This window comes from Anas acuta, chromosome 2, assembly GCF_963932015.1.
Source record: "Anas acuta chromosome 2, bAnaAcu1.1, whole genome shotgun sequence".
Lineage (NCBI taxonomy): Eukaryota > Metazoa > Chordata > Aves > Anseriformes > Anatidae > Anas > Anas acuta.
In genome coordinates, this window is record NC_088980.1 from 107,915,449 (window position 1) to 107,928,224 (window position 12,776).

The window sequence follows — 12,776 nt, forward strand, 5'->3', positions numbered from 1 at the left end:
TTTTTGTATTACTAATTTCTAATCAAAATATATGAAGGAATAAATTATACAATTTATTAATGTATAGTTGCTAATGCAACAGATTTGACCAAGCATAGCTAACATAAAAATTGTTTAATTGTAATTAATTTTGCTGTCATCCTCTAGTTTTGACTCGGTTCATTTGTAGAATGACAAAGTTAAAGATCTTACTGATATCTGTACCATTTATGTATTTTCTTTAAAATTTTATGTAGCATTTACTGATGCCTGGCCCTCTGGAACTTTACAGTATTCCAAGTTCCATATATGTATATGGAATATAGTCATATATATGAATACTTGGGACAGTATTTTAATATTCTTTCCATAATATAAAACAATTTTGAAATACCAAGCCTGAAAATCTATGATGCCATTACTGTGATATTTTTGCAAGTACTAAAAAACTACCAGCTTTGTTGTATACTATACATTTTTAGTACAGCACATAAATCTGAGTGTAGCGCAACAACAGGATGTGACCATAAGATCATTATTATTTTTCAAATCACATGATCATGTAGGTTGCAAGGGCCATATCCAGTTGTGTTTTGAGTATCTTCAGGGATGAATATCCCACATCTAGGCAACCTCTTCCACTATTTGACCTCCTTCATGGCACTACTGCTTAAAGTTTATGGCATTCAGATAATTTTAGAAAGTTATGACAGTGTTTTGCTATTCTTCTAACTTATTCACACTATATTAAATCCCTTTAATTCGCACTTAACCCTATGCTTCCAAATGAGTTTGCTGGTTCTCTCCTACATGGAAGCAAGGCTTACTGCGTAGACCTAAAGTTGCTTTAAAGGCATGGTTCTACTGACCCAGTTAGAACTGGTAAGCAAATTCAGAAGCTATCACTGTGTCCTTGGAACTTTCCCTAGGCAGAGGATTTCCTACAAGGGACTCTGCAGAGCGATACAGAGATGTGCTTTTGAAGTCTCAAACCATTTCAACTCCCAGACAAGCAGCATAGAGGAATAGGAGGAGAATTGTGCTTTACCAGACCTAGTAACAGGGAGTCACCATGTGTCTCGCTTATAGGTCTTCCTATTCTTTAGGTATATGGGTAAATCTCATAAAAGGGACTGAGAAATTATTACAGCTGTTGCAGCAACTAGTTTCCAACTGGATTTTCACATGCACTTGATGTAAGTGCTAACCCATTAATGCCTCATGCTTTGTAACAGTCCTATGTGCATTCTTCAAGATTTTCTTTTTACTTCTAATGTCCCTGACTGTTCAGAGTTCATTCTCATAAATTAAGAATCTTTAAGAAAGATGAATAATGTCAGGTTTTCAGTTTGGCTGCATCACCATTACTGTATGTTCACCCTGTTGTAGGGCATCAGGCCTACAGTCAATGAGCATCACCATTGCAAAATGTGACTTGCCTTCCCAATCTAGCCATTCTAGTTCAGTAAGATAAAATAATACCTTGTTACTTCAATGTTTGTCCATTTTCAGACATGACTGTTTAATGTCTTTCAGTATAGAATAGTAACACTATTGGTAAGTGGGTATTACGAGTAGATTTTACTTACAAGAATTTATCCTTGAGACATTACCTAATTCCTTATAAAAAGTTGATTGTCCTTTTCTTTCATCAGTATTGTTTTACTGGAAAAACACAAGCCTTACTAGTTCCTTTTTATACTGAAGGTGACACAAGTTTCCTTAATGGCACTATCTTGTAAAAGAAATCATCCTCATTGCTAAGCTACCCTGGTCTTTGCTTCAGTCTTGGGGGAACAATAATAATAATAGTGAGTTCAGTTGTATGCACTTGAGATGTTTAATTTAGAGAGATGGAGAAGAGGAGTATTTATATATATATAAAACCTTTATATACATATATAAAACATACATAAGTATGTATATGTATATATGTGTGTGTGTATATATAAATATATATATGTGAGATCTGTTTAACAAATTCCATGGAATACGAACTGTACCTCAACAGTGAATTGAGACATGATGGATGTACTGCTTTTATGCCTTGACAGCACAAATACTACATTGTGTCTTCCTCTGAAACCTTTCTCAAAACAGCATTTTTTCCTTTTTTTTTTATACATTAGTCCCAAGTGCTGTACCACTTGAATCCATTCAAGGGAGTACCTTCGAGGAGAAGATTTTTCTTCAGTGGAGAGAGCCAGCGCAAACATATGGTGTGATTACTTTGTATGAGGTATCAAGCATTTTGTCATATTTTCACTTTCATGTATTGTATTGGTTTTAGAAGTGCATAATTAATAATAAATTTAAAAATATGTATTTTTCCTAATTTCTGTAAATAGTCTTTTTGAATGTAGTAGCATTTACAAAGTAATAAAAACAGATGTGTAATCTAGGTGTGAATTACTGAAAGTCCCAAAAAGGTTCTGGGTTATCAGCTTTAAGAAAACTGCTAAATTTAGAATGATATGATACAGCATTCTGTCTAGTAGTGTGGAACAAATATTTGAAACACTGAAAGGCAGATCTTACTGGTTGTTTTAAAAAAAGAGGAGACATAACAGTGGTGACAGTCAACATCACATTTAGGTGAGACTCATCACAGGAAGCCTATTGTAATAGAAACAAGCAGGCATAAATATTTTTTTTTTTTTTAAATACAGCATTTTTTAATGCAAATTCAACAAAATTACATGTTGTTAGATGTCTAAAAATCGTTGCTTTTCCTTGTATGGAACCTCTGCCTGAATACCTTTTAGAAAAATTGACAAAAGACTGCACAGATTAAACTGTCAGACAGTAATCATTGTTAAGCCTCTTACCTGACCTTACTACAAAATTGGTATTGGAATGCTTTGTTTAAAAAAACAAAACAAAACAAAACAAAAACCAGAACAACACCTAAATAAGGTATGGTGTAAGAGAAAAGTTAAATTGAATGCTAACCTATTGATACTGTTTTGAAAACTGTTTTATTGTAAGAATATAAAATGTTATAAAAAAGTATGGATTGATTTTTGATAAGGCTAACTACTTTCCAGCTAGTTCAACAGTTGCCTATTTTGAAGGATCAGGGTGTTTTAGTTAATATGTTAATGTTTTTATTGATGTTAGCCTTCATGTACATAGAAACACAGTGTCAAATCATCTTCCTGCTTATAAACGTGTGCATGTCGTTACAGTGCTGAAAAGTATATGCAGTGTATACATGCAGCTTAAATATGTGTGTATAACTTCATCAGCCATAATGGGAGTTGCACAGGGATATTGAAGTGGGAAAAAATACCTCGGCCACACTTTCTAAGGTATTCAGGACAGCAAGTCCTTGAATATCAAAAGAATGTAGCATTCCAATGGTGAAGAGAATATTGAAAAATAAAATAAAATAAAATAAAATAAAATAAAATAAAATAAAATAAAATAAAATAAAATAAAATAAAATAAAATAAAAATAATAAAAAAATATAATACCGATATCTCCTTTTGATATTTATCTAGTACTTCTCAATGAAGAGGTGAAGGAAGCAAAGCAATCATTTAAAGCATAAACCTGGCTTCAGTAATTTTTAAGTGACAGATACTAACAGTCTGCAGTCTGATGCAACCAAGCTGTTTCATGTTCTGAAGATGCCAGCTCAGTCCAGTCAGGTGGCTGAATATGAGCAGATCCCTAGTCACTGAAGACTTGTTCATCAATACTTTTTCTCCCTCATTTTTTGCTTAAAAGCTTAAAGTGTACCACAAAGTTTTTATAAATATGCTGGCAAGCTGCCTCAAAGCCAACAAATATACACAATGAATCACAAGGGCATTTTACCTATTGGAAATGCATACTCCAGGTGAAATATAAAAGTATACTTCAGGTATATTTTAGGTAACTTAACTGGCTCGCAAGGCAAGATCCAGACAAGTTGGATGAGGTTTAGGTAGCTGTGTTTTATCGGTTAGTTTAGACTATCCATTTAAATCTCAGTAGCCCCCTCTTTGACTGATCTTGGAGCTGTCAAGGTAATGCATCCAGCACAGCTCCATATCGCCCTGGCTTGACAAGGAGGGTGTCTAGCTCCTGCCTATGCCTTACAGCAAGCCAGAGCTTAGGCAGAGAGTCATCTGAGCCTTGGTTGTGAGCACATCAGCAGTTCTGATGTAAAAAGTGTAGCTCACTGGGTGTGACAGAACTGCGAGTATGTAAGCCTGAGGCCAACCTAGTCCTGCCCTTTCCCAGGCAACCTTTTCAGCTGGAGGACAGTTTTTAAAGGGTCAGCCCTAGGACTGCAGCAGCAGACACTTTATTTCAAAAGAGGTGTCTTATTTCCCACAGAGGAGGCTCAATCACAGCTTTCTGTCTAGCATTTCTTAAGAACCTAACTTGCTGTGGTATTAAAAATCTCATTACTTAATCTGTTTTCTGCACCCAGGCATATGTTTTTAGTGCCTGAAGTATATCTGGTGGGGAAAAACTTTTAAAGTATCAAGCATTAAAGTACTTATTGCTATTGTAAAATCAAGAGCAATTCCAATTACCAATTTTACCAATATTTATATGGAAAAAAAAAAAAAAGGTTTTAGATGAAGAAATAACATAAAGCCTTTATCGCCAATAAAAGTCCACAGTTGTAGGAATAAAGGGATTTTTGTGCAAGATTGAATCCAAATTTGATAAAAATAGTCAACATCATATACTCAACAGTAGTGAGAAAATTATTCTTCTTCCCATTTTTCATCACTGCAATGCTGAACTGGCATTAGCAATGGTAGCATTAAGAAATTATGTTTTTGTTATTTAAAAAAAAAAAAAAAAAGACATTTAGACATAGAGCTTAGTGATATGGTTTAGCGGAGGACTTGCTAGCGTTAGGTCAGAGGTTGGACTCGGTGATCTTGGAGGTCTCTTCCAACCTAGATGATTCTGTGATTCTGTAAGCTAAGTCTCTGACATCCAGGTTTTACTTTAAATAAATCTCACTTGAGATAATAAAAAATCCAGTTAAGAATTATCAAAACACAGAACACAGAGTTAAATGGAGCTGCAAGAGTTCATTTAGTTCACATATCTGCTCCAAAACAGGATCAAGTTTATACAAAACGTGGCTGCCATGTAGTTGTCTAACCAGCCTTTTAAAATCTTCAAAAGCTATATGGCCCACTCTCCCTCAAGCAGACAGAACAACTTTTACCATCAGAAAAGGGGATTCTATTAGGAAATGTGTATTTGGGGGGTGGGCAGGAGGGAAGAGGCAAATTGGGCAAATTAATTTCATTTTGATAAAAATTAATTTATTTGGTAGTTTCATCTATTTTTTCTTAGAATTGGGAGGGTTGGTTGAGTGTTTTTCAACATAATTTCAGTTCAGTTTATGGATGAAGAATTGCAGAAGATCTGCCTATGTCAAGCAAAAAAAAGTCAGAGTTTATCCAGATGGCATCAAAGGGCTTTATTACTTATTTTCAGTATTTCATTGTTGTTATATTTAGTGTCTCATTTAGAAACCAATTTTCATTGTCAGAGTTTTTAGGAAACTGCAGCTGTTAAAGGTGCATAATACCAACACTTGCATGCTTCTAAGTTTTGTTTTGTGTATCTTCTTAATTAGAATGATATGATATATAGCAAAAAGAATGTCAATTATCACTTTAAATAATAACGATGTTGAATTTATACATATTCACTTGCAAATGAAACTTTATAAGTAAAGAGGAGGGATGAATCATTTTTAATTTTTTAATGTTTTTTTTTTATTTCTAAGTTCTCATTACAGTGCATGGAAATTAGTAATTAATATAAAAATCTGGATCAAGTTTTGCTGTGAACTTATATTAACATTTCTAATGAAAACTAAAAATACTGTTTGAATCAAAGAAGGAACCGAGGATACAGTATACATTTTGCATATATTAACATTTTATCTCCCATTTCCTCCAAAGGAGAATCTGACCTAGGTACAATATAATGACCTGAAAATTTCCAAATTAGCAATTACAATATCTAAGCTTTAGACTAAAATATAAGCTCTACCCACTTCCTGAAAATTTTGCCTTAAGCTACCCTTATCATCTTCTAAGGATAATCTTATTCAGAGCAAAGTGCAATTACAGTCAAGTCAGCTAGAACCGGGGGCCACCCCTTTTGTTATTTGTTTATGTGTTTCTACTGGGTTGTTTTGGTTTTGTTGTTGTTGCTGATCAAAACCAACAGTAAGATGAATTCAAAAAATGACATTGTTAAAGCCAGCATCTTGAAGGAATTAATGTAAGCCTGAACCCATTCTTTAGAGTTGTAATCTAGCTGCCTCTAAGTCTCTGTATCTATAAAAGTAATAACTCGTACCAGTTACGGCTGAGTTTCCGTGTTCCTTCATGGGATTCAGGATTTGAAGAGTATAAGAGAGTAAGATAGCTTATCATAAAATGTCTGACAGCGCATACATCAGAAGGGTTTACTGGATAAAGATGCAATCTTTGTCCATCTGCTCAAGACAGTTTATAACTTTCTTATTCTTTTGCAGATCACCTACAAAGCAGTCAGTTCCTTTGACCCAGAAATAGATTTATCCAATCAAAGTGGACGAGTCTCAAAGCTAGGAAATGAAACACACTACCTCTTTTTTGGACTGTATCCTGGCACTACCTACTCTTTTACCATCAGAGCCAGCACAGCTAAAGGTTTTGGACCTCCAATCACAAATCAATTCACCACAAAAATATCAGGTATTTGTTTAAAGAGTATTATTGTTTGCTTACAATATAATGACATGGGTAATTCTTTCATTGCTTATTTCTTCTTCAGGATTTTACAAGCAGCAAATTGAAAAAACAGTAAAATAAGTGTTTATCCTTGAAGATGCAAAAGTAACACACCTGAAAAACTTCCAAGTGCTTAAATATCTGCTAGTACTTTGAAATTCCTATTCACAGCTGTAACTTACCACCCAAGATACCCTATGAATTATGTGTCTACAGTCAGTGCCAGTTCCTATTGCAACGTTTAGCGTAGGGTTTTTGGGGACATGAGGATGAGGGTTCCATTCAGAGCTTATTCAGCCTTGACACGATTCTAAATTAGCACAGTAACAGTGCTGGAAAATCTCTTTAATGAGCCATGAACAATTGAGAGTAGAACAGAAATACTGTATGTCTAACGCTCTCTTAGAAAGTGCAGCTGACTGCCAGCCAGCGTATGTCCTAGCAGGCGTGTGGACTGAAGTGGATATGAAACTGTATTAGACAAGAACATCAGGAGTAGTGGTTTTCAGACACAAGCAGCATGACTCTGTCACTTCTGCAGATCCATGAACAATATTTTAAAGCCCTCCCAGAGGCAGAGGAACACTTTATTTCTCTAGCTGATGGGTTGCAATACCATTACATACTCTAAAATGCTTATGTAATTGATGACAAAATGTTTTGCAAAGTTACAGTTGAAATCCCTTTCCTCTTAACTTCTCTACAGTCTTCTTGGGAATTAAACTGACAGTTGAACTATGGCTCTTTGGTAATGTTCAAAGAAAATTGCCTTATCTATTTGTGGTCAAATTTGCTTTTCAGAAAGGATAAGGGAAAGCATTTGGATACAAAATTTTATTTCTTTTTACTCTCTTTCTGTATACTTTTCCCAATCAGTCATTTTCTGTCCTCATTGGAATTAAAAATAACTGTTAATCAGGGCAATTACTTTTTATTATAGGAAAGGACAGTTAATGTCAGGTGGGAATTATTGACTGTAGACTGTAGAGAAAAAAAAGAAAAGATAGCAGGTGATAGTTTTCAAATTACAAAATTATTCTTAGAAGAGTGCATAAACACTGGTTAGTAAAGATGGGGCTCATTCTCCATCACTTTTCTCACACTGAGCAAAACCATTTTCTGTCAGAAAGCAAATTCTGACATAAGAAGACTTGATATGAGTTAGGATGGCAGAATCAGGCCTTATTAGAATGAGGATAGGGGGAGCGTGATGAGAATAGAGGAGAGTCTGGGCATTTGGGAGCAGTGCTATGGTTTAAATTGTTGTTCTTTTCTAAATTTGGTTTGTCCCCAGCTGAAACTCATTAGTGTGAATGGACATGCTTGAAATGAGACAAACCTCCAAGCAACCATCTGGTGAGGTTCTGCAAGCTGTCTTGCCTGCACCCCACTCTCTCATTACTTCATGTTAGTTACTGTGCTAACAGGGATGCTTAGGACTTGTCCTTGGGTAGTTAAAGCCAGTCTCTTGATGAATTTAAAATAGAAGCAGAATACATGCATTTCTTAGTATCCTTGAAAAATCACAACTGAAATTTTAGCTGTTGAGTATGGTGTCCTTTTTGCAGTGCTATAGGCCTGTATTGTCATTGTCTCACCTATGAGGCTTTGAGGCTCTGGATGTGGCCTCTGTTCTCCATTTTGAAGAGATGTGAAATGAAAATGCTGAACATTTATGGATAAAAAGTTTCACAGAACCTTTTTAGAACATATGAGGTGGCAACAGTACATTCTGACCAATTTCTAAATTGAGTCATTGCAACTTGAGTCATTTTAATTTGTCTGGCTCTAGACTGCATTTTCCTAGTCTTAATTTCCTGTCTTAAGTTGATGAGTAGTACTATTCTGTACTGTAAATAGTTGCCATGTTTCATTCTACAGTTGTGTGATTGGCATTGATGGATGAAATGATCTCTATGTAAATAAGCATTACTAAAAGCAGAGCTAGTACCCATGCCTTCTATCAAAATTGATGGGCACTGTATTGGAAGACACTGTTTTCTGTTGCATATAACTTCATGAAAAGACAGGCTGAAATTTTTTTATGCTGCTTTTCTCACCCAGAAGAATTTCATCCATTTCAGGAACATGGCTGACATACTGAAAAGTTATTGTGACCAACACATTACTGAAGTGTTTTCAAACAGGGGTTTGAATATTTAGCGAGAAGACAGACATTAATCTGAGCCATCACTCTGAAAATCTTTCCAGATTTGAGCAAACTATAAATGTTACAATTTGCACACAAACTGTGGAAACTTGACAGAACTGAGCAGCTTGAGATGCCATCCTCACTAAATAGATTCAGGCTCTCTGAGCTTAAAGAGTCTTGCCTGTGCGTGCATCAACTCAGTGTGGCCCACCACAGATACATAGCCTCTAAAATCTTTACCTTTTACCGGGTCTGACCTTTCTGCTGCTGAAGACCAGGGTGAGCAGTTGCAAAAAAAATGCAAACAGGAAGAATATCTCCTTCTTTCTCTGTTAATAAGCCCCTTCTTCACTTGTGCACAATGTGGAAGAGGAAGAATACTAACCTAGACAGAACAAAAGGAAAGAATAGATGTTGCCCAAGTATTTGTGGAGAGAAGTAGCCAAGAGTCAAAGGTGGGACTCAAAGAACCACAGCTCATAGCCTAGGCTGATGAATATCAATGAAAAACGATGAAGATGTTAGTGGTTTCACAGCAGACTGAAGAGCAAAAACATTCATGATTCATGCAATCCTTACGTAGATGTATTGGGAAATAAGGATAAAGGCAAGAGAAGTTTGTATACATCTTTCAAGTAGGTGCAGGTAATAGTGGGGAGGTGCAAAGGATGGGAATATACACTTTAAAGAGAGAGACTCATGTTGCTGGAACTATTTAATCTGCTAGAAGAGCTTAAGAATTGATACAGCTAGCTAACAAGTCAAGGGAGGTGATTCTCCTCCTCTACTCTGCTCTTTTGAGACCCCACCTGGAGTACCGCATGCAGCTCTGGGGCCCCCAGCACAAGAAGGACATGGACCTGTTGAAGAAAGTCCAGAGGAGAGCCACAAGGATGATCAGAGGGCTGGAGCACCTCTCCCATGAAGAGAGGCTGAGGGAATTGGTGTTGTTCAGTCTGGAGAAGAGAAGGCTCCGGGGTGACGTTATTGCAGCCTTGCAGCACCTAAACGGGACCTCCAAGAAAGCTGGAGAGGGAATCTTTATCAGGGACTGTAGCAATTGGACACAGGGTAAAGGTTTTAAACTAAAAGAAGGTAGGTTTAGATTAGATATAAGGAAGAAATTCTTCACTCAAAGGCTGGCGAGGCAGTGGCACAGGCTGCCCAGAGAAGCTGTGGGTGCCCCATCCCTGGAGGTGCTCAAGGCCAGGCTGGATGGGGCTTTGAGCAACCTGGTCTGGTGGAAGGTGTCCCTGTCCATGGCAGGGGGGGGTTGGAACTGGGTGGTCTTTAGGGTCCTTTCCAACCCAAACCATTCTGTGATTCTATGATACTGTCTGTATGCAGAGTACAACATACTCTGAGTAACTAAATCACTGTGGTACACAAAGTATCCAGCATCTGGAAGATGAAGCTAAATAAATTCAGATGCCAAATAAATTTTCATGTTCAGCAATGAGTATAATTGGCCATTGGGAGAACCCAGAACTAAAGAAAAGATCTTCTCTCATTGAAAATATATTTTCTGCTCAAGCAGGAATTAATTTAGGGAAGTTCATTGTCCTGTATTATTCCTATGGTCAAAAAAGGTTATTGCAATGATCACTTTGTGCTTCAGTAGCCTTTAAATCTATTAATTGTGTATCATCATTAATAAGGGGACAATAAGGATACAACAAACTGCTAAACAAGCAATTAACTGAGCAGCCTTCCATTCAATATAATGATAAAAATGCAAGTAGGTGATAGCACTGAAAAAAGTAACAACAGTAAAAGACAGTAACTGAGGCATCATTTATTTTAATCACAGCTGTAATTCCTTAATGAAGACACAGTTTGCAAAAGTGCCATTAAGTGTGGCTTCAAACTATGATAAGTTCTCATGGTGATAATCCTTTTTGATTATTGTAAATGATTCCTGTGGTGGACAATAGGCCTGTGACAGCTACAGCACTAGTTAAAATTGCAGAAATGACAAGTTCTGAGAGCGTAGCCTAATACCACAAACACACTGAGGAAGCTGGGCTCACAGTTTCAAAAGCTATAGCCACTCTGGCATGCACATTTGCAGATGCTCTTCTTGAAATAATTTAAATTTTCATTTCCACATCAGGGACTCTCAGTACTTTGTGAAAAGTTTTCCTTATTAGGAACTATTGGCTATCCTGGAATTGACAGTGAGCTAGGATTTCTTTAATTTTTTCATTGAAGTTATTTAAAAGTTGTCTCATATTTGTAACTGAAAGCACGTTAGACCTATAATATTGTCTTTATATTGGCAGGAGAATTAAATATTCAAATGAAGATACAGCTCCTGAAAGAAGAAATACAGGACTAATGATTATTTTTGCCTCTTTTCTTTTCTTATTCTAGCACCCTCTATGCCACCATATGAACTCGAAACACCTTTGAATCAAACTGACAGCACTGTGACAGTCTTGCTGAAACCTGCACAGAGCAGAGGCGCTCCTGTCAGGTACTGGGGGAAAAATCTTTATAAAATTAAAACCAAATTGATTAATTTCTTGAACATGTATTCTGGGGATTTTCTACACAGCAATCAGTGTCTAAATTCATGTCTGTATTAGCTCTAATTAAATTAAATAACTGAAGAAAATGAAAGTGCTTTGATGTTGAGTGTTCGTGTATTGTTTAAAGGATTTGATCCAGATGCAAGTGGCTTGTTCTTTGAAGATAAGGAACAAAGCCATAGTTCTGTTGTGTGGGTGGCTTCTTTAAGGTAATTGCTTACTGCAGTGTTATAAGTTCAAGGGCATATCACATTTTCTATGCTGAGCTACTGTCTGTAATATTCTCTCTTCTTGTTTACTTCACAGATTTAAGATAATCAGCTCTTAGTAAGTTAGCCAATTTAAAAAATATGTACTGTAACATTCATAAAGTATTTACTTTTAATTGACCATGAAAGCAGAAGTAGGGGACAAAAAAAAAAAGAGAAAACCAGTAGCTTAAGTTCTTTAGTGTTATATAGTGTCTGCTAATGAATTTCCAATTTGCAGTGGTTTGTATCACAGTTTCACACCTATTGTAGTGAAAGATGCCTGTTCTTCAGTGAAGAAAACAGAGGATTAGATTATTTTGAATGATAACAAATAATGAGCTTAATACTCTGAAGAGAAAAAAATACAGATGAGCGAAATACATTTTTTTCAGAGGTTTAAGATGCTTTTCCTTTTGACTAACCATGGAGCCTCAGTAATGGTCAATCCTTTTGTTACTATTGGGAAATGTTTCCAGCTGTAGTGAATGATTATCAGTTATTTCCATCTTGCTGCTGAGGTTTTGGTAATTTCTGTTAGTGTGGGAAATACAGATCTGTTATATATATATATAAAATAACATTTTCGAAGCATTTCATCAGAATATTCCATTTTATTTTTTTTGTATTATGCAATATTCATCATTGCATTATATATTACATGTTTGCATAGGTGAATGTATGTATGTCTGAATTTAGGAAATGTCATACTGTTGGTCATTCAGACAACTTTTTAAAAGGAAAATATAACACTTTCAGGAAGTCTGAACACGCTGAGAAAAAGAACGGAAAGCAATTAAAACAGATATAGTGAAACTGTTTGATTTAGCAAATTAGATTATAAACAGAACGATTTGGTATTTGTCTTCCTCTATCTCCTAAAATGTGGTATAGTCTTTCTGCATTCAGGCATCTGGATCAAAATAATACAGTTTAGACTTGTTTTGCTTTAAACACAAACAAATAGGACCATAAATAAAAAACAGTTTAATTCCTTCAAACTGCATCGTGAACTGAAGATGATTGACTCCTATAGCAGTAGTGACACATCAGAAGCTTCACTGACAACAGAAAGAAGCTATTAGGAGATTAAAGTACACCAAATAAGGGGATGAG

General features: G+C 35.8%; 1 protein-coding gene across 13 annotated transcripts in view; it reads left to right on the forward strand.

Annotated features, from left to right (window-relative positions):
* The window catches only part of PTPRM (protein tyrosine phosphatase receptor type M), a 468,093-nt gene that overhangs the window by 248,259 nt on the left and 207,058 nt on the right, over positions 1-12,776 (forward strand). For all 13 annotated transcript variants that reach the window (XM_068671589.1, XM_068671590.1, XM_068671592.1 and 10 more), the window contains exons 9-11: positions 2,109-2,218; positions 6,492-6,693; positions 11,255-11,357. In XM_068671589.1, coding sequence (XP_068527690.1) covers positions 2,109-2,218; positions 6,492-6,693; positions 11,255-11,357 — 415 coding nt within the window. The remainder of the gene's footprint in view (positions 1-2,108; positions 2,219-6,491; positions 6,694-11,254; positions 11,358-12,776) is intronic.